This window comes from Motacilla alba, chromosome 4, assembly GCF_015832195.1.
Source record: "Motacilla alba alba isolate MOTALB_02 chromosome 4, Motacilla_alba_V1.0_pri, whole genome shotgun sequence".
Classification (NCBI taxonomy): domain Eukaryota; kingdom Metazoa; phylum Chordata; class Aves; order Passeriformes; family Motacillidae; genus Motacilla; species Motacilla alba.
In genome coordinates, this window is record NC_052019.1 from 64,670,523 (window position 1) to 64,698,076 (window position 27,554).

The window sequence follows — 27,554 nt, forward strand, 5'->3', positions numbered from 1 at the left end:
ACCCTGCTGCTTGAGAGATGCTACCGAAGGCTTAGATAAAGCTCTGCTTTTGACAACAACCTGTTTAATACAGGCTGAACTGGATACACAATCATTGGTTCACCCTCCCAGCCACAGAGATGCAGAATGCTCCTCAGGAACCCACAGGAATTAGCAATAAACATGCTTGCCAGGTATTTCCAAGAGTATTATGTTGAGCATTTTTCACAAGCACTCAATTCAGTGAAATGGAATGGGGTTTACTAAAAGAATTGGCAATTATGAAATTAGCAGTGGAGTGTTGATAGTACCTGAGAGCCTTGCCTTCAAGACCCTCTCTAAGCAGCAACAAAGGGTTTAACTAGAATATAGCTTAGTGTGAACTGGCAAACAAAATAAATTTATTCATGATAGAGTAAGCCCCAAGAGCACTTAAGACTCCTTCCCCCTGCTCTCCCATTGACCTTTTTCACCAGTGTAGGGACAACTGGTAAATGGCAGAAACCTGCCAAGGAACTATGGAGCTGGTCTAGGAGTTTGAGACGTATCACCATATCTTATTTTCTCACTTGAAAATGACCAGCCATGAATCAAAGCTCCATAATTTTGAGTCATTAGAAAGACATTTCATTCCATCATCATTATTTACTGTGACTTGACAAATACGGTGAAGTGCTAAGAATAATGGCATCTATTTTCTTCTAATTTTTCTGGGAAAGAGAGAAGAAATGTACATCCCTGCTGAAGGGCATGTGTCATAACAAGGTATATGCTACACATGAAAACTCAGAAGAAGACAAATAATTTCAAAGTGAAAGTTTTGGGAGACTTTAAAGGCCTTATTGTAGTCTCTTCTATGCCACTCAGGTTCAAGTAATTTAATAAATTCAACAGCTTAAAGCTTAAAACTATTTAAGAAAGGACACGTAGTAGGAAAAGACACATTAAAAGTAAAAGCCGTAGTCAGATGTAGCCATGTAAAAAAATAGAGAAATTGCAATGAGCCCTATGCTTAGGAGAGAGTATTGTGCAGTTAATGTAAGTAATGAACCTTTCATGTGAAATTATGTAGTGTCACAACTCATTTGCATCCCACTTAAAGTGTAATTAAGTTTCCCTGACAGCATGGCTTATGGCTGAAAGAACAGACCTGGCTGCTAAATTAATCCAGAATCCCTCTAGTTAAATAACACTCTGCAAAGAAAACTTAACACACTTTCATTTAAAGTTCCTCAACTTACATTTAAAGTGGCACTGCACAGAATTTCAGAAAATGTTTTCAAAGACTTCAAGATGCCCTCAGACACACAGCTGACTTGAAAACAAGTGTGCTAAACCCACACCAAGGTTTGGCCCAAACCACAGTGCACAAGACAATGCAATAACCTGTCTAAATGTTACCATTTTGGGGTTTTCTTGGAAGTGACCTTCAAGATTGCAGGAACTCCATTACCAGGACAGGGTTCTCAAATGCAGAGAAAGATCAAAAATACATTGAAAAGATGCTACTAAACTAACTACAGCAAAATAGATGACCATCAGTTGGGTCATTACCTCTAATGATACCAATGTCTGATTTTTTATTTTTTTTTTGATAGAGTAATATCCAGCAATAATAAGCTCAATATTAGACAGGGTTTTTGGTTCGAATTGAAAGAAGCCCAACTATTAACCACTCTTTTCAGCCACCTACAAAAATAATTCCCTAAAGCCAAGTTACTAAAAACATGATAGGAGTGAGGAGTGAGTGGCTTGTGGTTTGGAAAGTCTCAGAGGGAGTGTTAAATTGTGGAGTAGTATTCCTAAACCGCAACAGGGAGTAGTATTTTATGGTTTATCACTTAGTTGATTCTTCACTGATTTTCATTCTAAAGTTTCTATTTAGAGCAAAGAGAGTTGAAACACTCCAGAATATATAATCCTGTAAAGCCCATATGGAGCTAAGAAAAGTTAACTTTTTACCATGAACTGTCCAGAATAGACACTGTCATCCTATTTTCCATTACATTCCTACCTGCATGTTACAAACAGTGAGGAATATGCGCAGTCTCTCCATGGTTCTGAAAATCGCATTAGAGGGAATTCCATTTTGGCCACTGGAAGTAATCCAATTTTAGCAGCGTCACAAGATCACTCCCAAGAGCCACCCTGAAACACACTGCATGAAAACCTGCAAAGTCAAAATCTGTATCAAAAAGGAACAGGTACATCATGGCTATAAATTAACTGTGGCTCTCACAAAGCTCTGAGTCCTTTCCTACAAGGTGAGAAGTTGCAGCAGCTTTTTTGACTAGTGAAAAACAAAAATTGTGTTTGGCAAAATGATCTGATGTTCTAGAAAGTGATTTTACTCCATAAAATTATTTTACTCCAGTTAAAGAAAGGGTAAGCTGGTAGCAGTTATTTTATACATAAAGAGATGTTCAAAATAGACACAAAAATAATGGGTTTAGAGATAGTAGTAACAGAACATGAACAACCACATCTCTGAATTTGAGAGAAAAAGCTATAGCTTTTTAATACAAATACCATCACTACTTAGAAGATTGGGGAAAATAACTTCAAGTATTTTCCATTAAGGGAATGTTTCAGGAAAGTTTTTTGTGCCCAAGCAGAGAAGTTTAAAGCCCCGCTTATGCCTCCACAGTCAGAATTTAAAACAATCAAGGCAAAACACAAGAAGTATTCAAGGGTAGCCCCTTAGAACGTTTGCCTGACTGTGATTTTCAGCATGAGACAACACAGTTTAACAAGCCGGATCAGATGTTTATTTTCATGTAGTTTCAGTCATTACTTGACAGTAGGAACTGATTTATCTGCATCCACAGCAGTTAAGCAGTTGGCTCCCAGATCCCTCCCACATTCCATTTTTGACTTAACATTTTCAAATACACCAAATGGCAACTAGTGATGAAAACAAGGAACAGGCAAACACTCTGCAAGTAAATGCTATCAGTTCCACTAACAATTTCCACTTAAAAATTAAATTCTCTTAGGTGTGATGAAACCAGAATTTAGTCTCTGGCTTTCATATGAAGCCACTTGGAAGTCTACCACAGTACTCCAGGCCTTGTATGTATCTTGCCAACTACTGCTGTGTATTGGACACACATTTCAGGGCAGCAAAATTCAATTTTGCTTCAAATGCAATGGGGTTTTAAGTTAACGTAGCAAGTAATTATAAGGAGTTAATTGGCATTAACCAAACCAGAATTGTAGAATAACAATTGTATAGTAATATTGTGTAACATTACAAATGTAAATGCTATTATATTCCTACCAATCAGGTAGCTACACATCAAAATACTAATTTTTTTTAAGCAGCATAAATATGTTTTTTTGACTGGGACAGAGCAGGAAATGGTGTTCTAATAGAGTTAACCAGAGACCACCTAGGGTCCTTCAGGGAGCCATAAAATTCTGAGATTCTATGGAACAATCAAGCTTAAAATGAAGGAAAAGCTCCCACAGTAGTTTTGTCTCCAACAGCATTCTGCTCAAGTTCTGAAACCAAGGCCACTGTGCCCTGTAAATCAGCCCTGGACCTTTGAAGTCAATGGGTTCCCCTGCATAAGGAATACAGCTAAATATATATATATATATTCTCTGCCAGTTGTTTGTATATACATTCTGTATTTCCTCTAAAACACTCATTCCTTGTAACTGTATGCAAATAATCAACTTAAAAGGATGCTCTGTATTCTCATTAGATGAAAGGTCCTATTCCAGATGACATTCCATTCTGAATTTAACCCAAAACACATTAAAGTCTAAAGGAAAAAGAACCTAACATTGGTCTTAAAGCCCAGTCTTGCTTTTTTTGACAAAAAGAAACTGTTCCTACTCACCAATCAGGTCTGTGAACCAGTTTCATCTCTTCTTTAGGTATTGGATGAAATGGTTATATATTCTTCCACTCCCATTAAATAGCGTAGAATTCATTCTTCTTAGGTGGCAAAAGCTTTCAATGAATAAATGAAAAGAGAATCACAGAATAATTTGGGTTGTGAAGGATCTTAAAGACCATGTCATTCCAAGACCTCTGTCACAGACAGGTTGCCTAAAGTCCAATCCCACACAGCCTTGAACATTTCCAGGGCTGGGGCGCCCAGAATTTCTCTGGGCAACATATTCCTGTGCCTCACCGCTTCCCAGTGAAGAATTTCTTCCTTCCATTTAATCTAAATCTGCCCTGTCTATACATAAACTGAGAAGTGCGGGCCTTCTATCAAAGCACTAAGTGGTACCATCAGTTTTTCCATTTGAACTTTTCGAAAGTGAAAACCACTGATTTTTCAATCAAACACTGATGCAAGGGTACAGATTAGTTTCTATGTTTTAAACTTACAAAATAGTGTGTGGGGGGGTGGGGGCGGGGTGTTTTGGGTCAAGATAGCCATGTCTAAACCACTACCACCCTGAAAGATAACTGCTTTTCAATGTTTAATTCACTCTTACTGTGGACAGTGCTCATAAAGCTAATACCTTTTCTCTTCTACAGCTCTCTCAAAGTCTCATTAAAAACAAAGAACAATCATGAAGTTGTCCAACAGTGTTCTCTAACCACAGACAAATATAAAACATTAAGATAAATCAGGAAAATTACTCTCTTCTTTAGCCTTGGTTACTGCATGTTTAGGTGTTACAGTACCTGCAACAACCTAAGAGCTACCCATTAGGACAGAAAGTGGTGGATGACAAATATTTATGTGCTTATAAGAGCAGTGGGCTTCACTTTTATTCACTTGATGTTCTTGCACAGATGCAAGCTGCTACAGACATGCATAAAAGTACCCCCACATAAATCTAGGGTTAAAGGATATTAAAAAAAAAAAAACAAAAAAACAAAACTTTAGATGAGATCAAGCTACTTTGTTGGAAAAGAAATTCTGTTACCCCAAAAAATATTAAGTGTGCAGTTAACTGAAAGTCTGAGCTACTGAAAAAAAAAAACATGTTTGTATTCTGCACAATGTGCCACAGTGAAGTTGGACTTTCTGCCAATTAATAGGGGAAAATCTGTATTTCATGGAGCTCTGTATTTCATGGAGCTTAAGTGTAAACTTGAATATGAAGAGATACAGAACAGTTTTCTGTTTTATTGGATAACCTGAGCCAAGGGGTACAGAGGTATCCTGTTATTACTCAAGGGGAATCATTTCAGTGCCTAATTTTAGCTCAGTAAAACAAATTAAATGAAATTTACAGGTTTTAGAAACCAGAAGGAAATAAAGATCACAGAAGATGTTGAAAAGAACAACAATGGTCAATTGGAAAACCTCTCTGCATATGAAAAATTAGGAAAAAGATTAAAAGAAGAGATACTAGAGAAATTAATTTTACCATTATGGTTCTCACCTATTTTTACGTAATTAAAAAATCCACAATTACTAGACTACTAGATTGCACTTTTTACTGATCACAAGATGATTCAGATGATGCCCAGCAAGTCTCAGAATTTGGCCAAAATTTGATTCAGTCTAAATGCTTGCAGACTTTAAATCCAACCAACATGCAAATCATTACAGCAAGGTAAATTTAACGGAGTTTTCTGGGAACAACAGAGCTGATTTAACAAAGCCAGAGTGGACATTTGAAATTACAATCTCATCATCTACCACAGATTCTCTCCTGTGCCCCTTGCAGAAAGTGGTGTGACTTTTCTGGTTTCAGTTTTCAAACTCAACTTGATTCCAAAGAACTGTGCTGGACAGGGGGGGCTCAGTGGAACTTCGGGCCTGACATAGCCAATCACAAGTAGCAGCATTCCAGACTGGGTAACAGGTGGCATCATTTGTTTCCTCAAAATTAGAGCTCTTCCAGTGTGCAATGGCTTTTAACACCCAGCCTTTCAGATCCACACATCACTTGAGACTCTGCCAACCTTTCACCAGGAGATATGGAAACAGCCTTCAATACCAGTGCTAATGGAGCTTAAGCAAATGTGAAAAGCTTCAGAAAACCAGCTAAGATACCAAATGCAAGCACATACTGAAAGGTGCACAAGCAAAGAAAGTTATTCTTAAGAAATAAAATCTCAACATACTCCTGTAGTCTCCTGTGTGAAGCTGGTGATTGATACTCAGCAAAATCAGAGTCTGACAGCAATTACAAACTCTTCTAACAAGACCTGAGATACTTAGGTGATTTCTAATGCAGTAGAAGGGCTCAGGGAACATGGAACACAAATCCAATGGAAAGCAGGCTTCACAAAACACCTTTTAATTAGGATGTTCTAATTAGATGCTTAAGAGACAATCACCCACAATTAATTCTACTCTTGATAAGGCTTAGGGAACATCATAGCTAAGTCAGAAAAGACACAGGCAGTTTAACACTTTAACTTTCAAACCTGAATCTTCCAAGAGGCAACGGGAAAACATTCCTTACTTTTTACTTGTTCTCAAAACTGTCTCCCTCTGTGTGGCCTACAGGAAACCAAAAAACTCATTTTGCATAATACCTGCAATTTATTTTTAAACAATCCAGTCCTTATGACCATAATTAGATTCATTCCATCTGCTGAAAAACTAGGCAATTAGTAGTCCTAATAAAGTAGCCATTAACTTGTACTTAGAAATGACTGATTTTAATAGCAGTATATTTAACAGTTTAAATGAATCATCACATTTGTCAATTAGCACCATCAATTTTTAATTAAACTATCTTTTCACAAGTGGAGGAAAAAAAAACAGATGTTTCATTAAGTTCATATGGAGCAGAGAATTCTTCTGACTAAAATGCAATTTTTAAGGGCTGTTTTGGCTAAACCAACATTTTGAGATGTGTTGATACACAAGCTAAAGACAGAAAGGAGAGAAGTTGCACAGATCTTCAGACAAAGGTCTTCTCCACTGAGGCTTTTGTGGTCTTGCTAATCAGGAAAAAAACAGATTTCATCAGAAAAAAATTCCCAGACATGGTTGAAAACTAAGAGGACTTTCAGAATACGTCTATGAATCACAGAGGGAGAAGGTGTTAATAACCAAAGAGGTTATTTACTCAGCACATTGCATTACAGTGAGCACAAAGCAGTCAGTCAGTGCAGGTGATACAGAATCTGTGCAATAGCCCTCATTTTAACAGATAAATTGCAGATCTTACAAGCAAGGCCATCAGGATTTGAAGCACTTCAGGCATTGTAGACTCAGGAGGATGAAAGCAAAGACTTGGCACTCTGAAGCTAACACATGCAGAATGTGATTAGTCTTTCCTGTATCATTTACTAAACCTGCTAATTAATCTGGAGGGCCTCACACAAGCATCAAATACACAGACTAACTGATATGGAAAGCAGTCCATTTGCTTCTCTGTTATACCTAAACAGGTGCAGAAATAAAAAGAAAAAAAATCCACTTCTCATTAGCTCAGACATTCTTTTCCAATCCTAAATGTTAAATCTGAATAAGTCTTGACACTTCAGAGGTGCAGCATGTGGAAATGGACTCAAGTCTGAAGGATATTTCAGTATATTAAAAAATTCCCCTTGTCTGTAATGACTCACTCTGTGACTTGAAAAATTCTACACAAAGAGACATGTCAAGCCAAAAGCACTGGCAAGATAAAGATGTCTCCTTTAGGCAGCAGCCTGCACTTAAAATCCAAAACCATTTTTCATGCCAAAGCCTTCTCTAATGACCATCTCATCAACAATATCTGAACAGATAAAATATAGTCCCCACTTCCTACTCAAAGAACAGTATTAACAATAATCTGACAGAGCTTGATGTATGAGATCCCTTCAAGGAAGACTTGACTCTTGCTTTGTACACAGATTTTATCAACAATTTAAAAACACAAATAAGATAGTCAAACCTATCTAAGAATATAAGGAAATAAGACTGACATTAATTTGAACAGTGATTTATGATATACAGGCTGGTAACACTTCACCTATTGTCTTCAGCACAAAAGAGCCTGCACAGGTGATTGAAGGGATCCATCCAAGAATATAAAGGAGCACAGAAAGGCATTGTTGCATCAACTACTCAAGAGTTCAGAGGTGATCAAGTGCTCTGCAGCCTTATACATTTTATATTTAGTTTCTAGCCTATGACTATATGATCCTACACTCCACTGAACAACACACATCATGTGAACTTCACTGAGAGGGTGATCAGTCAGGAACCAGAACTGTCTGCCCAGTTAAAGAAACTGGAACAGGCTGTACTGGAAAGTAGTGGAATCACCACAGTCCCTGGAAGTGTTCAAAAAATGTGTGATTGTGGCACCTGGGGACATGGGATACTGCTACATTAACAGCTAAACTCAATCTCAGAGGTCTTTTCCAACCTTAACAATTCTATGATTTATGCTGTACTCTCATTTCACCCTATAGAGAGCATGAAGAGAATGAATCTGTTACCAGCAAGACATGTGGAAATTTCCCATTCCCTCTTTATTTATGGTTTGCACTTAGCCCACAACAGCATAGTCTGAGCTTCCCAATTCCCTGAATTCTGACAGCTTTCTCCTTCCACTTCTTACTATCTTTGCTCAGCAAGAGAGTTTTGAGAACATCAGCAAGGAGCTCTGCTTTGCCCCCAGCTACTAGCACACAGTTCCAGTATAGCCTGTGAGTAATGAGAAACCACTGCAGGGAATCACCACACAATTCCTTCAGTTGGTTTTCCAGCTACAAGAATAGCTGCAGTGTTTCCAGCCAGCAATCCATCCAGCACAATGACCTTTTTACATAGGTAGATGCCTAAAAAAGAGTAAGAAAGAGAGCGTATGCTTCTCCTATCACACTCCCAAACTCAAATTATTGTATGCCGAGAGGATTTTTTAATCTGATTTTATATACTTTCAACCCATCACTTCATCCTTCTGCCATGTACCTTTTCCAGTCAGCCTCCCACTGAGTCAACAGAACCTTCTCAAGCACACAGTGGCAGCAGTGTTAAGGGAAATATCACCTTCCTCTGCTCCCAGCAAGGCTGGAAGACAGCCCCAGCCGGAACAGCAGGTGCTCACAATCAAAGGGCATTCCCCATCACACAACCTGCCCCTGCCAGGCAGAAAGAACACTTCCCACTGACAAAGTCAAACCCTGGCGATTCTACCTGCCAGGGGTGGATTCCTGCTCCCAGCAAGATTCTGCAGAGAATTCAGCTCTCAAGCTGTGCTCTTCCGAAGCTTCTGAAAAGCAGTTTCACAAGAATTACAAAAAGACTCCTGACAATATGGACCTCTCATCAAGTCTCAACATTTCATTCTAGAAGTCACAGGAATTTAAGGAGGTACAAGACCACAGTTCTGTCTTCTGACATCATGAACTACCCTTCCTCTGAAACCACCACATATTTTGCTGAAATTAAAAAGGTTTAAAGCAGATACTTGGCATAAGAGGTTACAGCCTACCCTGTTAACATTTAGGAAACTAATATGCAATTTTAAAACAAGAACCAGTTCTTTAAAGTGCCAGACACTATTAAATATAAATGCCATGGCTTGTATAAGCTATAAAGCACTGAGAAAGTACCAGTTTCCAAACAGTTTCATTTGCTGAAGGAAGCAAACTCAGCAGTAAGAAGTGAACCAATTACATTGCCTAGAATTAGAGATGAATAATTTTATGACAGCTACTACTGGCACCAAGATATAAATTTCATTGCCTGCAGAGACTGAGTTCAAGAGAAATAACTCATGAAATGAAAGGCAAGATTAAATTGGCAACAAATGTGCTCTACAGAGGGAATTTCTGTATTATAAAAAGGTAACATCTGAAAACTTATTTTTTTTCCCCGCAAAAATCTGTTCTGTATTCCAAGAAAGCCACTGGACTAGTCTGGCTGGGCTGGTTTTAAAACAGCAGAGAGGACATGGTAATTTAATTTTACTTCAGTAATGTTTACTTCAGCTATTGTAACACTATTTAGTCAGTTTTGGTCTACCACATTTAAAAATACATTTGTATTCACCAATACACTACATAACTGGCAGAGAGTATTTACACATACCCTTTGTGAGAGTCCACAGAATAATTTCTGAATATGAAACAGGAAAATATTTTGGTATGTTCATAGCCAGTGCAGATACAAACAGTGCCTCCTGATCCATCACTGGAAAGCCTCCCACAGACCCCCTGCAGCCAAGGCTTTTACTTGTTTAGAAACAGAATAATGAAAACAAGCTTGGACAGAATTCTCCTGACAATACTAATTTCAGCAGACAGACAAGTAGATGGAAAAAGGCCTAACTGCAACACAGTTTATGGTAAGTGTTGTATTGATCTCACTGAGGCTGTTTATATGTTCATACAGCTGTTTATACAACCTGTGCAAATAAATCAGGCTTAACACACTTCCCTGTACTTTTGCTGAAGCACTGCTCAGAGACACTGTAGTAAACCAAAGCACTCAACAAAAGAAAAAAGAAGGGAATCACCAACTAAATAAATGCAGGTTAACTATCAAATTTCAGCACCATTATTCTAAAAGTACCATAATTAAATGCAATGAATTCCACTTTAGAGATTTCCCTGGTACTAGGGAAGAATACTTTTAAATTTTATGTGCAGCAAATTACGCCCTGTGCCATTCACATTTCGAAAGGATTTTTACACGGTCAGAATTTAAAACAGAACAAAACATTCTGTGCTGTGCCTTTCAGAGGCACAAAGCAGCCCTGAAAAAAGGAACGGCAAGAAACATAGTGCTTAACATCACATTCAGCAGTAACTTATCATCATGGTGTTCGGCAGTACAAACATTTACTCATTCATGTATCTAATAACTAAAAGAGATGATGCAGTAGCTGTATCAGCCATAGCAGTCAAAATATATGTCCTGAATAAAATTAGAGCTTCCGAGCTCTAATATCTGACCTGGCGTACCAGAAAAAAATATTTAAAAGTATAAAAACACATGAGCAAAATTTTACTCCTATGAAGAGTTTCTGCATCCAAAAAACCCCAATGTGCAGGATCATTACGAGAAATAGTGGATGTTATCTGACAGCATAAGTTGCTCCAGCTTTGTATTTAAGGTACAAATCACTTCTACCAGTAACAAACGTTACCATTCAAGTTTTCTTTACATAATTCTTTTTTTTTTTTTGCATTTTTGTATTGAAGAAAAAAAAAATTTTCTATCCCTGTTAAGTTTTCGCGTTGTTTCACTGCAGATTATTGGAACCACTGAAGCCTCACCCTTGAAGGGGTGCACCACCTCTCACAAACCAGGCTGTGTTAAAAGAAATAAATTCCTTCACAATTCAAAACAGCTTTTTCGGAAAGTTTGCCAAAAACCATCCAACACATCTGCAAAATAAATTAATCCGGAATAACATTTAAATCATTTGAACACCACAAAACTACTTTTACACTCCAGATTGACTGACACCTCATGGAATTTATCTTCTGTTGCTTTTATTTCAAATATTATTTTTGAAAACAGCCCTGCAGAAAAGCAAACATTAGAACTGTAACGGCACAGCATGACAGCTGTTTCTTACGACAAAGATGTCTCAAATAAACCAAAATAAGCCACCATCAGCTTGACTGAAATATCCTTTTTCCAAAATCAAGGATACAGCAAGAAGGAATGGATCTGGTTAAGGAAAACTAGGCTGGCAGCACCAAGGCACAGTTTAGACAACCTTCTTCTCCCACCTAGTGGCAAGAAGCAAAAAGAACAAGGTCTTAGGGAGTGCAAACATGATTTCCATTTTCTGAAGCACCTAGCATTTGCATTTGGTAATGCTAAGAAAATGGTTTTACTTTAAATTACTTATTTGGGGAAAATAATCTATTTCCCTCCAAGTTAATCATTTACATCTGAACTCAAATCTGAAGCAGTCAGTTTGAGGTAGAGAGAGATGAATGTAAGAACAAGATATGAATAAAAAATGTTATTTACTGTCCCTTACATACAAAGTATCATTCCTCAGATGAAAACAACCTTTGTGAGAAAAGCAGTACACCCATTTTGAATCTTTGCATACTTTTTTTTGACAAACTTTTTAAAATGAAGTCTAAAAGTTTGGCAAAATGGCGTTTTGGTTTTGACTAAAATTTTTAAAGCAGCTTTGAGACGTCAATGCCTAGATGATACTTTAATCAACATCTATTGAATTATTCCATATTTCAGAGTGATGTCATTCTGTAGAAAACTGTACATGGATAAAAGGTAGAAAAGAAGCCGAACAACTGAAGGTACAATACTTACAATTCTCAACAGATGGCACTTTACAGCAAGGAACCTATACTGTCTAATTGAAACAGAGCAAAAGCAACTGGATGGCTGAGTGCACTGACATGCCAAAGTCTGCCACAGAAAAAGCCTAATATCTTCAAATTTGAAAGCACACTTCCATAAAACTGGAAGTACAAAGAGGGAATCTAAAGCTAAACAAAAACTGAACTAACATGCTCTCTCAGATACTAACCACACAGAGATGTTCTTCACAAAGGTGGGATATTCCCACCTTCTTTGCTTCTCAGGCAAAACTTACAGCTAGAGTAAAGCTGAAAGACAGCAAAGAAAATAGGACCATCAAAATGTGTTTATTCCTGCATACTGGCAAGGATCTAAGTAGTGGGCAAGCTTCACATTTTTTAAGCTTATATAAATAAGATTAAATCAGCAGCCACAATCAAGCAGCAATTGCTATGCTAGCCAAAAAAAAAAAAGGAACATATGATTTGTAAATCTGGTGAGGGTTTACAGATTAGATGTTGCCACCTAGGAATATTCACTATTGTTTAAAATGACTCATGGCCATACACAGAAAATATACACCTAGAGTATCTCCAGCCCTCAGTGGCATGCAAAAAAAAAAAATCCTCAGACATCTGAGATGAATTCTTGAAATGATGAGACAAGGCTTAGAAAAAAGCTTTTGCATGCACACAACTACATCAAAAGATTTTATGAAGCATGATTTGTCCCAGAAACTTCACCTGAAATACATAAAACCTTTTATAAAACTATCCTCTGCACCTAAACAGCATTAGGGAACTCCACAGAGAGGTCTGTGAGACAGACTAAGTTCCCCCTTCAGCATGAAGCAAGGGAAAACTTCAGGCACAGGAACATGCAGGAAAGGGCAGCGTTATGCCTCCTGCACGGCAAGTACTAAGCTTCCAAAATCCATAATAGCTACATTCTTTGCCCTGACTGTAAGCAAAAAATCTAGGCACATAAGGATCTCATTCAGCAGTCAACAAACAAACAAGCAGCAGTGAAAATACAGCAGAAATGCAGCAACTATAGTAAAACCAAAAAAATCCAATCCAGGTATTGGGCCTTGTCAGACTTCAGAGCTCCCACAAAAGCACAGCTGCAATTTCAGCACGTTTTTCTTCCTTCATTGGTAGCAGCAGATTCATTTCTTGCACAGATGGAAAACTCCAAGCCATTCATACATTTACAATCAACAGATCCACATGCTTTGCAGTTGATTTTCAGACTGATCCATGATTTCGGTGCCAAGGAAAGCCTTGCTAATCTGGTATCTTACAACCTCTGCTCAGACTGAGGAAGTTGTTTCCACACAGCTTCAGCCAACTTCAACATTATAAAAATTTATGCCTCAACCCATTCATTTAGTGAGAGATTTCCATATATCTGATTCAGGCTGCTTCCAGTCTTCTCCTGTTAGTTCTTTCAGGTTCAAGTCTTTGAAGAATTCCAAACGATGACTGCAAACAAAAGAGAAATAAACAAAGCCCTAACTTTTGTAGTAATCTGTAAGAGCAAAGACAAACTGACAGTAATGGAATCAGCAAGGAACAGTCTCTTCACACTATTTCAACTGCTACCAACATGTGAAAAAGACAAGGGGGTTATTTTGAAAGGGGTACTATAGAAAGAATTCCTGCTTAAAAGGTATTACAGCCAGTCTTCAGTGCAATACAATAAATAAAAACAAATTTAAAATTTCCATTTGTCACAGAACACTGATGTGTTTTATTAGCAATAGCTCAGAATTTTTTAATATAGAGTTGCAGACTCTTATTTTTTCTTAAATAAAGGGTAATTTATCTAAAATTTACCCTACCTCACCCTCACTTATGTTGTGTAACAAGTGCTTTAAGAGCTACAGTGTGTCTTCTAGAGCTGGTTCACTTATACAAAATGCCCAGGAGTAACAGGTTTTACCAGATCATCTCAGCCTAACAGGAAAAGAAAATAAACAGGCCCGAAGCCCAATTTAAAAATCCAAATTCTGTTTTTTCTAGTGATACTGCGTATCCTTTAATTATATTTTTTTTAGTTTAGTTTGCCTTTTCAATTTTTTCCAGAGCATGGAACAATCTGTAGAGGTGAAAGCTTTTAGAATAGTAGGGGAGGAGCAGAAGAGATTTACTGGAAATGTATCTGGTGAAATTATCCCTAAATGGCACTTCAGGAGGAGCTGAAGTCATGAAGGAAAACTAGAACAACCAACTCATGATTTAGATGGGGAAGGTGATAAAAGCAGATACCAATGGTACTGAATGTGTAATTTTCTATGCACCTAACATGCAAACCAAGCACAAATTACAGTGCCACTGTGCTCTATACAAAGCACCAGTGGACCCAGAGCTAAGTACTATAGCAAAAATACTAGGGGCACTCAATCCAAAAATCAGATCAGCTTTTTCAAGTATTCCAACAATAGTGCAACCATTTTACAGATGAGCTTATTTTATGCTTACAAATCTGGTTCCTGTCCTTCCTGCAGCTGGTGTGGAGGCACAGGATAAAGTGCTTCGTATTTTCTCTCTTCTCCTGAGCCATGAATTGCAAAGGCATTGAACTTGTCAATGCATGGTGGAAAATAACTCCAAGGAAGAAGAGCTTTACCCTCCCATTTGGTTTTCCTTCTGGTCACCTCAAACACCAGAGGAAGTTCTTCCTGTTAAAGGAAGGGAAAAAAAATTAAGTAAGAGATATTGGCCATCTTTTGATCAGAAAGTAGGTAAATAAAAACCATTATGAACTTGAGCACTTACTTTCCATGCTTTTCTTCTGCCAGAAAGCAGCAGCAGTAAGTACTGCCCATGGCTGTCAAAGAATCAAAGCACAGTTTTCCTAAAATTATGTCAAGTTATTAGTGCATTATACCACCACAAATATGTACATTCCCCATACTGACCCAGTTTCTGTGTCTACTCCCCCTCATGCATGTGTCTCACAAGCATTAGAACTGCAAGTGTAAATTAACTTTTGGGACTTTTTCAGTGCTGTACTTACGGACAAAGCTCAACTTCCAAATACTGTTCAGTTCTGTCACTCAGAAAGAATGCTTCTACAACTGAAAAAAAAAAAAACAAACCAAACAAAAAATTTACAAAAAACCCCAAGCTGTCAGTATTTTATATTACTATTCTGCAATATCCTGAGATCTCTATATCCTATTAACAAAACTCAATTTTCATGTGTTTTGACCTGTGTCATGCCAGAGCCTGACTCACTACTGACACGTACACAGTAACTACAACCCAAATATTCAAAATGTTGTGCCACAACTCCAACTTCAGGAGCTCTTATTTTAATTGCTATGATCACAAAGAGCTTTATAAAGTACTGTACTGACTTTATTAGCTTTACCGATTCCAGTTTTGAAAATACTCACCTTGATGCAGCAGGAAAATAAGGGAAAGAGGATCACACATTCAGAGCAGGGCACACACTTCGTAAGTAAAACTGTTGAATCTCAGAAATCATAAGAAAGCATTTAGCTCTTCAATGTTTTTTTCCTATAGGTGGATATTTTGGACAGGGGATTACTGTTCCAGGCGTACTTGAAAGCTGCATGTGACATTTGAATCACATTTCAGGAAAAGAAAGTAGAACTACAATGGTGTTTCTCATGTAAAATTACAACAGTGCATCTCACAGCAATGACATTATTAGAAAACTTCAGTTAGAATTATGATATGACTGATGTCTTTATTTATTTTTACCTAAGGATATTTATTATAATAACACCAAAGAGGTGCTAATACCATTTTAGTACAGCTTGAATCAGAACAGCTCAATAATCAGGAAGTAAGGAACTGCTAGAAATATTAAATTCTTGCATTACTCAAAGCAATGGGCAAAAGTGACAGTGTGGAGAGGAAAGGAGAAAATACCCAGCACTACTATGAGAGTTGAACTGCATTTCATGAGGTGTAATTTCTGTGTTTCACACCTTCCTATTCCTCAAAGGAACTTAGGCAAAATTATTAAAACGCTTAACTTCTTAAAGCAAAAGTGTAATCAGTCTTTAGGATTTCACTTCTCCTTCCACAAGGGCATTTAAATATATATAAGCCACAAAATTATTTTGATCCTCAAATATATCAAGCCTCTGATAGTTCACAAGTTGTATCAGTAACCCAAAACCTAAGTTTGAGTGCATATGCTATTGACAGGATCAAGAACTCAACTTCAAAATTACTGAAATCAACCCAGACCACTGAACTCCAGTTTTGGGGGTTTTCTTGTAAAAAAACAACCATCACATATTAAGAAGTCTCTTAAAAAAAGACCAGGCATACCAAATACAGTGTCTACAGAAATCAGATATATTTAAAGAAGAGTTACACTTACCCTCATAGTCCCACAGTCCACCAAAAGGTTTCCCTGGCTCTCCGGGAGGTGCTGGAGGGTCATTAAAGAAAGGAGCACGAATTTCCATCAGCAGTCCTGCGTTATCCGGCCTCAGCCCAATTGTAACCGGCTCGTGGCTCACAGGCAAACCATCCCAGGTGTGTTCAATGCGAAATTCCATCTTCAGATACTACACGACTGAAAAAGAAAAGTTTTGTCAAAGAAGATCTCCCATTCCATCTCCGCATGAACTGCCGTTTGGTTGCCCAGGAAAACGAAAAAAAAAACCAAACCAAAAAACAAAAACAACAGCAGAAAAAACCCCACACAGTTTGGTATAAAGTCAATGTCAATTACCAAATCGTGTTTATAGACAACAGAACTGAAACAAACTAGCTTTGTTTAAAAAAAAACAAAACAAAAAACAAACAAACAAAACCCAAGAACCAGTTACATAAATGCTGTTTCTCATAGTTTTTATACCCGCAGGGTTACAAATGGCTCTGAAGCCTTATTACGCTTGTTATGAATGGATGTCAAAATTCATATTTATTAAAATAGAGAAATAGATTTAAGATAGTATAAAATATATTAAGGTAGATAGGTATTAAATAAGTGGGTGACACAGGGGTTACGTCTGGACATGTCCTTAAGGAAAAGCCAAGGAAGCAGTCAGCAGCAGTGAGAAACCAGCACACATACCACACCAATAGACCACATTTACATGGATATCTCTCTCGGTATGGGACTGTGTGTATTGTTAAGCTTAGTCCTGTCTAGCACAAGACCAGAAGCCGATGAATTATTCCCGAAGACATTGAGGACCGGACCACCTTCCATTAGATGCCATTCTACTGGACCGGAGAAACCTTTGGAACTTGTTTGATTATGAAAAGGACAATGGACTTCCTAGCCCGCGGCAAGAAAAATAGGAGAAAAACCTGCGTGGGGGAGACCCAGGTGTGCCCGCCGCACTCTGAAGCTGCCAGTGCTTGGAGTTGTTCAGCGTGTCACCCAGGGTCTATTCCTGGGCTAGACTCTGTCCGATCCGTGGCTTACCGAAATTCTGTCAATTTGCGCTAAATAAATTTTGCACTTTGTTTTGATATCATAATTTGGCTCTTGCAAATTATTGATAAAAATTAGATTGGCAATTTCATTCATAACACGCTTAAAGGCTTTTCACACATACATCTAAATAAATACCTTCCAAAACCACCAGAAATATTTATCAAGAGGACAGATAAACAAAACAGTCTCCACTACATGAATCTTGAGGATTTGGTAACACCAAAAAAAAAAAACAGACTGAGGGGAAACCTTTTAATGTTTGAGACACAAGGAAATGAAGCAACTAGCTAGAGCTTTCACTTGCAGTCATTGCAAATCAGCCTTTCCTTCAACACCTCCAGGGACGTGGGCAGCTCGTTCCGAAGTCCAGTCACCCTCCGTATAAAGAAATTATTCCTGAAGTCCAACCTGACCCTCCCCAGACGCAGCCCCGAGCTGCGTCCCCTCCTCCTGTCGCCTGTTCCCCAGGAGCAGTGACCGGCCCCCGCCGGCCTACAGCCTCCCATGCAACCGCTCCGCGCCGCTCCCACTTCCCCGCCCTGCTGCTCCGGCCACAGCCCGATTGTTTTCCCGAAGGAAAGTTTAAGCGCCTATCCCTAACCCACAGCCCCCCAAACCAACTTTAAGCAGGCATTTCCCGCACCCCGCCCCGGCGCCCGCCATGGCCGCTCCCCACGTGACGCGGGCGGCGCTGGCGGCGGGCCGGGCCCGGTGCTGCGGGCGGGCCGGAGGAAGCGGCCGGGCCCGCCCCGGCCCTACCCCGGCCCTCGGCGGTTGTGAGGCTCCTCCGTGGAGCTGGGTAGCGGCGCTGCGTCCTTACCGAGCGGCGGTGCTGGCAGCGGGGAGGAGCGGAGGGGCGGCTCTCTTCGCCGCGCCCGCCCCGGGGCACCGGCGGTGAGGGGAGCGCGTCCCGCCCCGGCGCCGGCGAGCTCCTGCCGCCTTCCCTCCTCTGCTACGGTTCTGGCTTTCTTTCCCTCCTCTGCTACGGTTCTGGCTTTCTTTCCCTCCTCTGCTACGGTTCTGGCTTTCTTTCCCTCCTCTGCTACGGTTCTGGCTTTCTTTCCCTCCTCCGGTACGGCTCTGGCTTTCTTTCCCTCCCCTGCAGCCGGACAAGCGGCTTTTCCCCCCGGGGCTTCGTGGAGTTTGCTTGGGGAAAGCTGGGAAGGAGGCACGGCCCGGTGAGTGTTGGTAGTGAGGGTTTAAATTCAGTACGAGTGAAGGTTTGTGTTCCGTAGGTTTCCCAGTGAGGAATGTGAGATACAAAGCTGTGTTTCCTGTCAGGTACACACAAGGCAGCGTGTGTGCTTGTGATTGTGATATGTGTGGAAACTGATCATGGCACAATTAAAGGATGAATTCCAAAAAACTAACTGAGGGAGTAAAGCATGGAAGAAGGCCTTTGAACTTATCCTTTGTTTGCAATTAACTTTTATAGCATCTGAATTAAAGCTTTAAGGATGTTGCTGCTAGACAGGAACTTTTTGCATGTAGCTAAGCATTAAACAGCTTTACAATAATAACCTTTTGAAGTATAATTTTAGAATATTGCTTGTAGTAAGGAGCTTTGAAAATATAAGTTTAGAATATGTGTAAAGGAAACATGCTTATCTCAACACCTTAGCAAAACAGTGAAAAGCAGCTTGAGAAAGGAAGATGAACATCAACCCAAGGATTGATGGCTTCGACCAAGGGAAGCTGGACATCACTGCTATGAGATTTATAGTCTTTGCAATTAAAAGGTGGACCCACATCTGGAGTCTGGACCGCACCTGCTGGAAGACCTCTTCTTCTTTCGGAAGTCGGACCCCACCATCTGGGGATACTCCTTTCTGGGGTACATCCTGAGAAAAACTAACTCACAATAGCGTATAGAATTGTGACGTAAAAATTGGGAATAGAAACTGCTGAGAAAAGCTCATGTGCACCCCTATAAATATCTGTACACCCCAACCATCGTTGTGCAGCTGGAGGGAAAACTTCCCCCACTGTACCCAGCGCTGTTTTGCTCATACTTTACCACATTAATTAATAAATTGATTGCTGCTTGAATATTGGCCTAGTCAAGCTTCTTATTTATAACAGGAACAGTATGGGTAGTGGTTTTAGCTAGCTAAATACCAGGAATTAAAAGCTGCTGATGAGGGTGATGGCCAAAACCACACGCGTTTTTGTATGAATGCCTCTCTAGTCACGAAACCACAGCGTTTCTTACACTTTAGAAAGTTCTCTTGCCAGTTATTCGTGAAATTTGCTTTACGGACTAAAATCGCTATTTTTAATTATGTGTTACTTGATGGGTTTAATATAACTTAACATGGCTTAATCAGAGTGCATCTGAGTTACTCGCCAGCAAAACAACTGGCCGAACAAATTTGCTTCTGCTGAGTTTATCTTCCTGGGAGCTGGAGATGGGGCAGGCGCTTTGTCCCAGGGAATGTCGCTGTCCCCAGTTAGCGCTGCTGGAAAACTTGGGAGCATCGCAGCAGCAGGAGCAGGTCACGGTGCTTGCAGCGTTTGCAGCTCCATCACTCAGGCCTCAGAATTCCACTGGGTACCAAGTTCCGTGGCAAAGGTGAAACCAACTTTTGATTCCAAGGATAGCAGAAAAACTTCTATCGGAGATAACACAGTCATCCTGGTTCAAAAATCTGTATCTTTCTTGAACTTTGCAAGAGTATTTATTATTCTGCGACTTGAAAATATTATGCTGTTTTCAAATATTAGAATGTTGCCTGCCTTTTCATAAGTATTTCTTTTGGCTATAGCTTATTTTGTAAACCTTTAGAATCTAAGTAGAACTTAGAACTCAAACTAAATTCACTATGAAATGGTGAATTCCCTTTCCTATCAAAGAGTTTAATCCTTTTTTTAAAAAAAAATATTTACACATTTTCACAGGACAAGATTTGAAGTTGCCAGCTGAGCCCTAAGTTGTTTTAGGCCTACTCTGAGCCTGATACATGGATTAATGTTTCTCTTGCTTCACAAATGTGAAATCAAAGTTGTAAAACACTGAATGTGTGTAATGCGTCTGAAATGAGATGCTCTAAGCAGTATTATACTTAATGTTGTGGAGTGTTTGTTGTGTTAAACGTGTAGCTGTAAAGAAGGTTGCGTTTTACCTGAATTCTTTTTGAAATATTAGTAGCCAGACCTACAAATAATAATCCTCCATTCCATTCCGTACTTTTGTGGTACGTGCTGAATTTTTTTCAGAATATATTTAACGCTTTACTGTTGAAAGTGAGCTTCTATAAGTGATGTTTAAAGTTTGTCCCTTTTTGGACCTGTGGCATCTCATGTTTACATCCTGTGGCTTATAAGGGCAGCAACTTTCCCCTTCCTGTTTCCTGGCATTCCTTTGCTGTTACCTCTTTTCTATGCCCACTGTCTTTTTCCTATATCCTCCTGCAGAAGTTTAGAACTAGTAAAAGAACTATGGGATGTGTATCAAGAAAAATAGGCAAAAAGTTGTTTAAATCAAAATACAGCCATTGCATTCCCAACTTCTTTTTTTCTTCTTAGTTACCCATTCCAGTTGCAAAAGTGTTACTGAGATTCTTCAAAACAGAGCAAAATTAATTCTTAAGGAAAACTGAATATAACAGGAATGGAATTCATTATTATTATAACAGTTGCTGTAGGTTTTTTCTAGTCCTGGGTTTTTTTTTAAACAGTTGTGTTAAATGGAATTTTAAAAGCTTTTTTTTTCTTCCCTCAAAGCATTATATTGTTAAACATATTTCTGACTGCCAGTCCCATTTATTTAGATAGAGGCCTGTGTTATAGCCATGATTCTAAATGTGGTGTTTTTCAGGTCAGAGGCTAAAAATGGCTCTTGGACACTGTGAAACCAATGAGGTTCTGAGAATTACTGCTGAGCAGGTATGTGAACTCAGGCATGGAAGTAATAACAATTTCTTTGATTATGTTTTGTGATAAACAGCTTTCCAAATATGGAGAGCAGCTCACTTCGGTGTTGTCTGGCCCTGTTTTGGGTCCTTCATACACAGCAACAGCAGAAAAAACTGCCCTAACAGTGAATTATTGTATTTTTGGTGAATTTCTGAAAGTTTTATCCCTGAAATTGTACTTGATTTGTAATTCAGTACACTTTTTTACTTTTCTTGGAGATCGGTCTCATGTTGAGGTAGCTTTTTGTGCTGGGTACCATAAGCCTGTCTGAAGGCTTGTGCAGAAGCTCGGGCTCCAGTGCTCTCCTGATGCTGAGATGCATGAAATGAATAAAAGCACTTACACAAACCCATGATTGTTCTTTTAAGATTGAGTTGATTTTCCCTCAGATCTAATTATGCTCTAGATCAGAACATGTTCAGAAAAAGGAATATTATTTTTTCATATTGGGCCAGCACTTGAGGGTTTTTGAACATAAACCTGAAAGTGATTCTGTGGCATGTTGTACAAATTACAGTACAGACAGTTTTGGGTTTCGTATAAAAGTCTAAAACTACATACATTTATGTGCAATTATTAATGAGTAAATTATTATTCCATTACAGGAACATGCCCTTGGTGGTGATGGCACATCAGGATCCAGGATGATGGACCAAAGGTAACTGATTCCAAGTGATAAGTGGGAATACTGCAGTGTGTTTGAAGGAAATTTTCATGTGCTCACAGGAGTGTAACTATCCAGGTGAACTGGGTCTTGTATACATGTGTCTCTAGAGGTGTTACTGTAAAAGTTGGTTTTAGGTGGTATTGTATTTATTCAGTAAATTAAATTACTTACTTAGCTTCCACAAGCTGTACAATGAAGGATGAAAGATGAATGAAGGAATTCTCTAGTCTAAGCTCTGAGAGAATAAACAAAAGTTCTGGTAAGACTGCAGTTATCTAGGTAACACAGGTAACTGCTGTCTGTTGAGATTGGGGGATGTTTTTAACAATGTTTTTTTGACACTCTTCAACTCACAGTTGTCTGTCAGTAAATGGTTTCATGATCACTGAAATTTCCTCTTACAAAAATAACCTAGCTTTTTTTGTTAGCTTTTAATATAGAGTTTTCAGAGAATTGCTATCAGCTAAGAAAATATTAGGAGAGAGAAAGTATAGAAGCAGAACTACAGTGTTCTGCATTGTCTTCTAGGCCACTTTACTGTTGTATGTGAAAGCAGCAATGAAGTTTAGTCTTATAATATTTGGGATTCTGTGTGAATCAATGAAATATTAATATGGTATTAATGGTCATTTATTATGTCCCATTATATGTTCTATTTCTGTTATGTAGGACCCTTGCTGTTAATGATCATTATTTTAAAGTAGTGATTAAATTTGTTCCTTTGATTCTGAGGAATGTCAAGCTTTGAACTCAAGAAAAGTGACTGCTCTGTTCTGGCCTCTAGATTAAGAATTCTTTACAACTAGTTAATTACAGAGCATTTCAGCATTTATGAAACTCATTCTGATTGTGTTTTCCAACTTCTTAGCTTGTCAGCTCTCATCACAGAGTATGGAAAACAGGTGGAGGAAATGAGAGAACAGCTGCAGCTTTATCAGGTATGGGCCTTCCCTACATTTACGACTGGAAATTTCTCCTTTTAGTGGTGTGAATATGTAGAGAACTCGTTTTTGTCATGCTTCACAAAGCTGCTGGACTGCAGGCTGCCTCAAGGGGATGAATGGAGGGCTTCTGTGAAAAGGTTGGGAGATTGTCCAAATTGCAACAGTGTAATCCTGAGGGTGGAAGGGATCCATCTTCCTTTCACATGACTGAAAACATAAGTGATATTAAAACTTAAGGCATACAGAAAGCATTTTTTTGCTTGTGATCTTCATGCAGAAGTTGCACACTGCTTTTGGTTTAATGCACTTAATTGGTTTGATCTGTCCATCATAACGATTTTGTAAATAGTCTTGCAGCTTGATCGATTTCAGGAGGCAAGAGAAGCACTATGGCTTCCTTGCACTAGTAAACAAAACAGCCAGTTTGGTTCATATAACTGGAGTTTCTCCTCATTTAATTCCTAAACTTTCATCAAATGCTTGCAGCATAAAAGATGAGTTATCCACTCTACCCCTAAAAGCTTGAGTTAATTAAAAATCAATCTGTAAGAGCCATAAGAATTTCAAAAGGTTAAACTTAATGTCTGTAATAACTTCCAAATGCTGAGGTGTAACAGGACTTGGCAGCCATTAAATTCAAGTGGCATCCTGTGACTTGCCTTAAAAAAGCAATTGACTTTCATTTACTGTATCGTTCTTAATTAAATTGTCCATCTTTTACAGTGTCAGTCAGAAATACAGGATGACAGTGTTACCAGAGAATGTGTAACTTAAATGAGTCCTAACTCTTGAATGTCTTTCTGCCAGGCACAAATGGGTGGGATGAAGCTAAAATTGGAAGAAGTCACCAAGGAAAATGAAAGGTAAATAATTGCACTGCCATGTTGCTACTACTGTTTGTCATGATTTCTAAGCATGAAAAAGCTTTTTTTTTTCCTAGGACCTTGAAATCTTTGAAGTCTTCTGCTTAGTAAATTCAGGATTCTAACGTTAGAAGTGCTTAATACATATTACAGGACCAGGTATAGGAGATTTTACCATGTCACTAAAAGACCTAGATGTGAATCTATTCCCAACTGCCCATTTTGTTTATAGAACAAAACTGAATAGATTTAAATTTGACTTGGAAGGAAGTAGTATGTACAGGTGGAATGCACAGTGTATTTCAGTTGTTAAAAAAAATCCCTTTTAAAGAAACACCTTGCTGAACTTATTTCTTTGAATTTCAGGCTGCATGCAGAGTTGAAAGAGCCTCTTGAGAAGCAACTGGAGGCTCTTCCTTTTGTGCATCTGGAAACTGATATTCCTGCAGATGAAGGCACAGTGAGAGCCCTTCAAGAAGAACTACGGCTGGCAAAACAAGTGTGTGAGATGAAACATTTATATTGTTTTATTTCTCTTGTTGTGTCTTGGCAGATTAGGGGAGGCTGTTTTATTTCTTGATTCAGAAATCATTTGGTTCCTTAAGGCTGTTTTGAGCCCTTCTTGAATTCAAAGATTGAAGAAACTTCTTTCCTAGATTCATAAAATAATTTTTATATTAAATTGTAAAATTTTTAATATTTTTTAATATTAATCAGTAATTTTACCTAGTTGACTTGATCTGTATGTCGAATTCATGATCAGCAACTCTGTGAAATATTTTCTTCAATTCAAGCTTTTTGTAGTAACTTGTCATTTTAATCAAAACTATTGTAATGTGATATGAGGAGGGAAGTGTGGGATGTAGAAAATAGTATTTAAATGTAAAAATACAAGCAAATTTTTTTTCTGTTTATTACAATATATCAATTGAATTTTGGTATTTGAATAGTATCTATACTGCAGGCCTACCTTGAAGACCTGTGAAAGTTTGAACTCTTCAGAAAAAAAAGGCAGAAAACTGGAAGTGGAATTTGAACTTCCAAGCATCTGTTTTTCTGCACTTGAATTTAAATCTAAAAAAAAAAATATGCACAGAGAAAAGTATAGGTAATGGCATTTCTTCAAAATAGAAGTTAAGACCTGTCTTTTTAGACAATGATAGACAAAGGCAAATGTGCTGTAATAGAATATTGTTCTGTAAATTAGGAGAGAGACCAAGCAGTTGAGCGCTGGCAGACGTTGTCACAGGAGCATGACCGGCTTCAGCAGCAGTACCAGGAGCGCCTGACTAGAACACACGTGCTCATAGCTGAAAGGAAAAAGCAGAGTGTAATTGTCTTTTTTTTTGTTCTTTTTTTATTTTCATATGTATATGCATGTGTACATATGTACATATATAAATATTATATAAATTATTCTGTATATTGTGTATTATATAAATAGTCCTGTGTTTGAATTGCACAGTCAGAAATCTTCAGGATGGTAAAATACCTGAAAAAGTTGCTTAAGATTTCTGAATTCTGAGGTGGATGTCTTTCTTTATCTGTTCTCCTTTGAATAGCTGGAAAAGTAGTCACTATTTCCTGCTGTTAATCAGTAAAGACCTAAACAGGTGAAAAAATCACGTTCACTAGTCTTTGTCTAATGCTAGCTGTGTTTCACAGCCAGCTTCTCTTCTGCTGAGGCTGGGAGAGGCCTTTCAGGAAATTCTTAGAGAAATTGTTCTGCTCTGATGATCTGTGTAAAGATGCACAGTGTGTGAAGAACCAATAGAAACTTGATGCATTAATGTACTTTACTACATGTATTTCTAGGAGAGAACCTACAAATTCTTTTACTATTTCCTCTCTATTTTCAAACACACTTGACTTGTGGGCACAGCTACGGCTCACCTCAGAAATATTTTTTTACTGATTTTTGGTTTTTTGTTGTATTTAGTTCACCTTGGCAATGTGATCTTTTTTGAGAAATAGTGTAAGTGTGCAGCTGTTGTACTCTGTCAAATTTCATAATTATTTCAAGGAATAGTTAAGAGGACTCTGATCTTTGTGTGGTTCCAACTTTCTGCTCCTGTTTCTTCTAGTAGATTATTTCTTGTGTTGTATTGTCAGTTACTAATAACATACACAGGAGAGTATAGACAGTCATTGGTAGCTGTTGTAGGGCTTCCAATTTCCACTTCTTATTAGTAACTAAATTTTTGGTGCATTTTAATGCCACCTTGACAAGAGTGAGGCTAAACAGCCTTTTATTCTTAGATACTACTTGTCTCCCACAGAAAAGAGCTCTCCAGTTAAATAAACTTTTATTTGAGGTTTAGCTTTCAGTGAAGGAGTAGCAAACAGCTGTCAGAGGTAAATAAAAATAGGTAAGATCAAGTAGAATTGGAATTGACAGAAGGCAAGGAGGAGAGGGGGCCTCATAAGGACTGGATGCAGAAGGTAAGGGAGTGGCAGGAATAGGTTCCTAGCATATCCTTGGCCTTGAGACTGTTAGCACAATTAGAAGATACTTCAGCCCAGGCAGTCCTTTCTCTGCTCTGAAGGCACCTGGCATGCTGCAGATGGTTTTTCTGAGTTGTGTTAATTCTCCTGGAATGATAGAGTTCACATTCAGAGACTCAGGAACTTAACTGAGTTGTGTTTTGTAGGGACACAAGACATCCTGTATGGCAAAGAACAAATTAAAATGTCCATATCAGGCATTTTTAAATTAATGGATGCATGTCGGTTACTTTGCTTAGCAAAAATGCTTGTAGTAGCACCACAGTCAGTGTGACTTTTTAAAAGTACTGTTCATGTGTCCTTCCATAGTAAGTGCATGTGAGGTTCCTTCCATAGTAAGTGCATGTGGCAGTTTGTGACCCAGAGAAGATTAGATAAATTGTTCAGTAGTAAATCTAATGTTATGGGGTACAAGATCAACAGCTAAAAATAATCTAGCTCAAATCTCTGAAGACACACTGAATTTCTTGCTACATGTTTTTTTTAAATGTTTTCAGTTGACTATGAAGATTTCTAATTATTCTTTTTTTCTGACTGTAATGATTGTAAGAAACTCTGAATTCTCTTTTTAGGATCAACTGAGTAGCATTCAGCAGCTGACTCGCCAACTGCACGTGGTGAGTAAAACCATTTGAACAGTGAACTAGTAATTTCTTTATTTTCCCTACTGGACCCTCAAAGTACAAAGCCAAAGCAAAAAGGCCTTCACGCATGCCTGGTGCCATTCAAATTTGCAGACTTCTCCAGCAGCCAGGACGCAGTGATGGCTTTATTCCTGAACTCCAAACACCAGGTGAAGGTGCTTCAGAGGTCAGCTTTTAATTTTATGTGAGCTCCTTCTTTTACACTTCAGGGGTGAGCTTACACTCAGAATAACAGTATGTGGCTAGTGTACTTCCCACATGTCTTCACAAAGGAAACATTGCTTTAAATTATGCCCTCTTGCATTTGCTAGCTCTGGCACATTTTTATCCATTCCTGTTTTGGTACTGCTGTCTTCAGTGTCTTTGTCACCTTTATGCACATTTTGCTGGGCTCTGATAACCTTCCAGTGCTTCATCCACATCCTTAGACTGTGGGACTT

The 27,554-nt window shown here is 38.5% G+C and overlaps 2 protein-coding genes across 4 annotated transcripts in view; one reads left to right on the forward strand and one right to left on the reverse strand.

The window, feature by feature from the left end:
• Positions 1-18,357, reverse strand: part of C4H4orf33 (chromosome 4 C4orf33 homolog) — a 28,887-nt gene extending 10,530 nt beyond the window's left edge. Inside the window, exons 1-7 of one of the 3 annotated variants that reach the window (XR_005256650.1) lie at positions 18,220-18,357; positions 16,506-16,703; positions 15,162-15,222; positions 14,921-14,972; positions 14,624-14,823; positions 12,370-13,624; positions 1,994-9,120 (exon numbers count right to left, since the gene is read on the reverse strand). Coding sequence is in view for 1 of the 3 variants with exons in the window: in XM_038134393.1 (XP_037990321.1) it covers positions 13,525-13,624; positions 14,624-14,823; positions 14,921-14,972; positions 15,162-15,222; positions 16,506-16,686 (594 nt within the window). In the remaining 2 variants the exon portion in view is untranslated. Of the gene's footprint in view, positions 1-1,993; positions 9,121-10,765; positions 11,594-11,806; positions 13,625-14,623; positions 14,824-14,920; positions 14,973-15,161; positions 15,223-16,505; positions 16,704-18,219 lie in introns of those variants that run through there. The other 2 variants (XR_005256651.1, XM_038134393.1) reach the window with 2 other exon arrangements.
• Positions 18,358-18,623: 266 nt separating this feature from the next.
• The window catches only part of SCLT1 (sodium channel and clathrin linker 1), a 30,335-nt gene continuing 21,404 nt past the window's right edge, over positions 18,624-27,554 (forward strand). The window contains exons 1-8 of the mRNA XM_038134392.1: positions 18,624-18,754; positions 21,394-21,461; positions 22,097-22,149; positions 23,027-23,096; positions 23,910-23,965; positions 24,332-24,464; positions 25,173-25,295; positions 27,043-27,087. Coding sequence (XP_037990320.1) covers positions 21,408-21,461; positions 22,097-22,149; positions 23,027-23,096; positions 23,910-23,965; positions 24,332-24,464; positions 25,173-25,295; positions 27,043-27,087 — 534 coding nt within the window. The 5' untranslated portion in view covers positions 18,624-18,754; positions 21,394-21,407. The remainder of the gene's footprint in view (positions 18,755-21,393; positions 21,462-22,096; positions 22,150-23,026; positions 23,097-23,909; positions 23,966-24,331; positions 24,465-25,172; positions 25,296-27,042; positions 27,088-27,554) is intronic.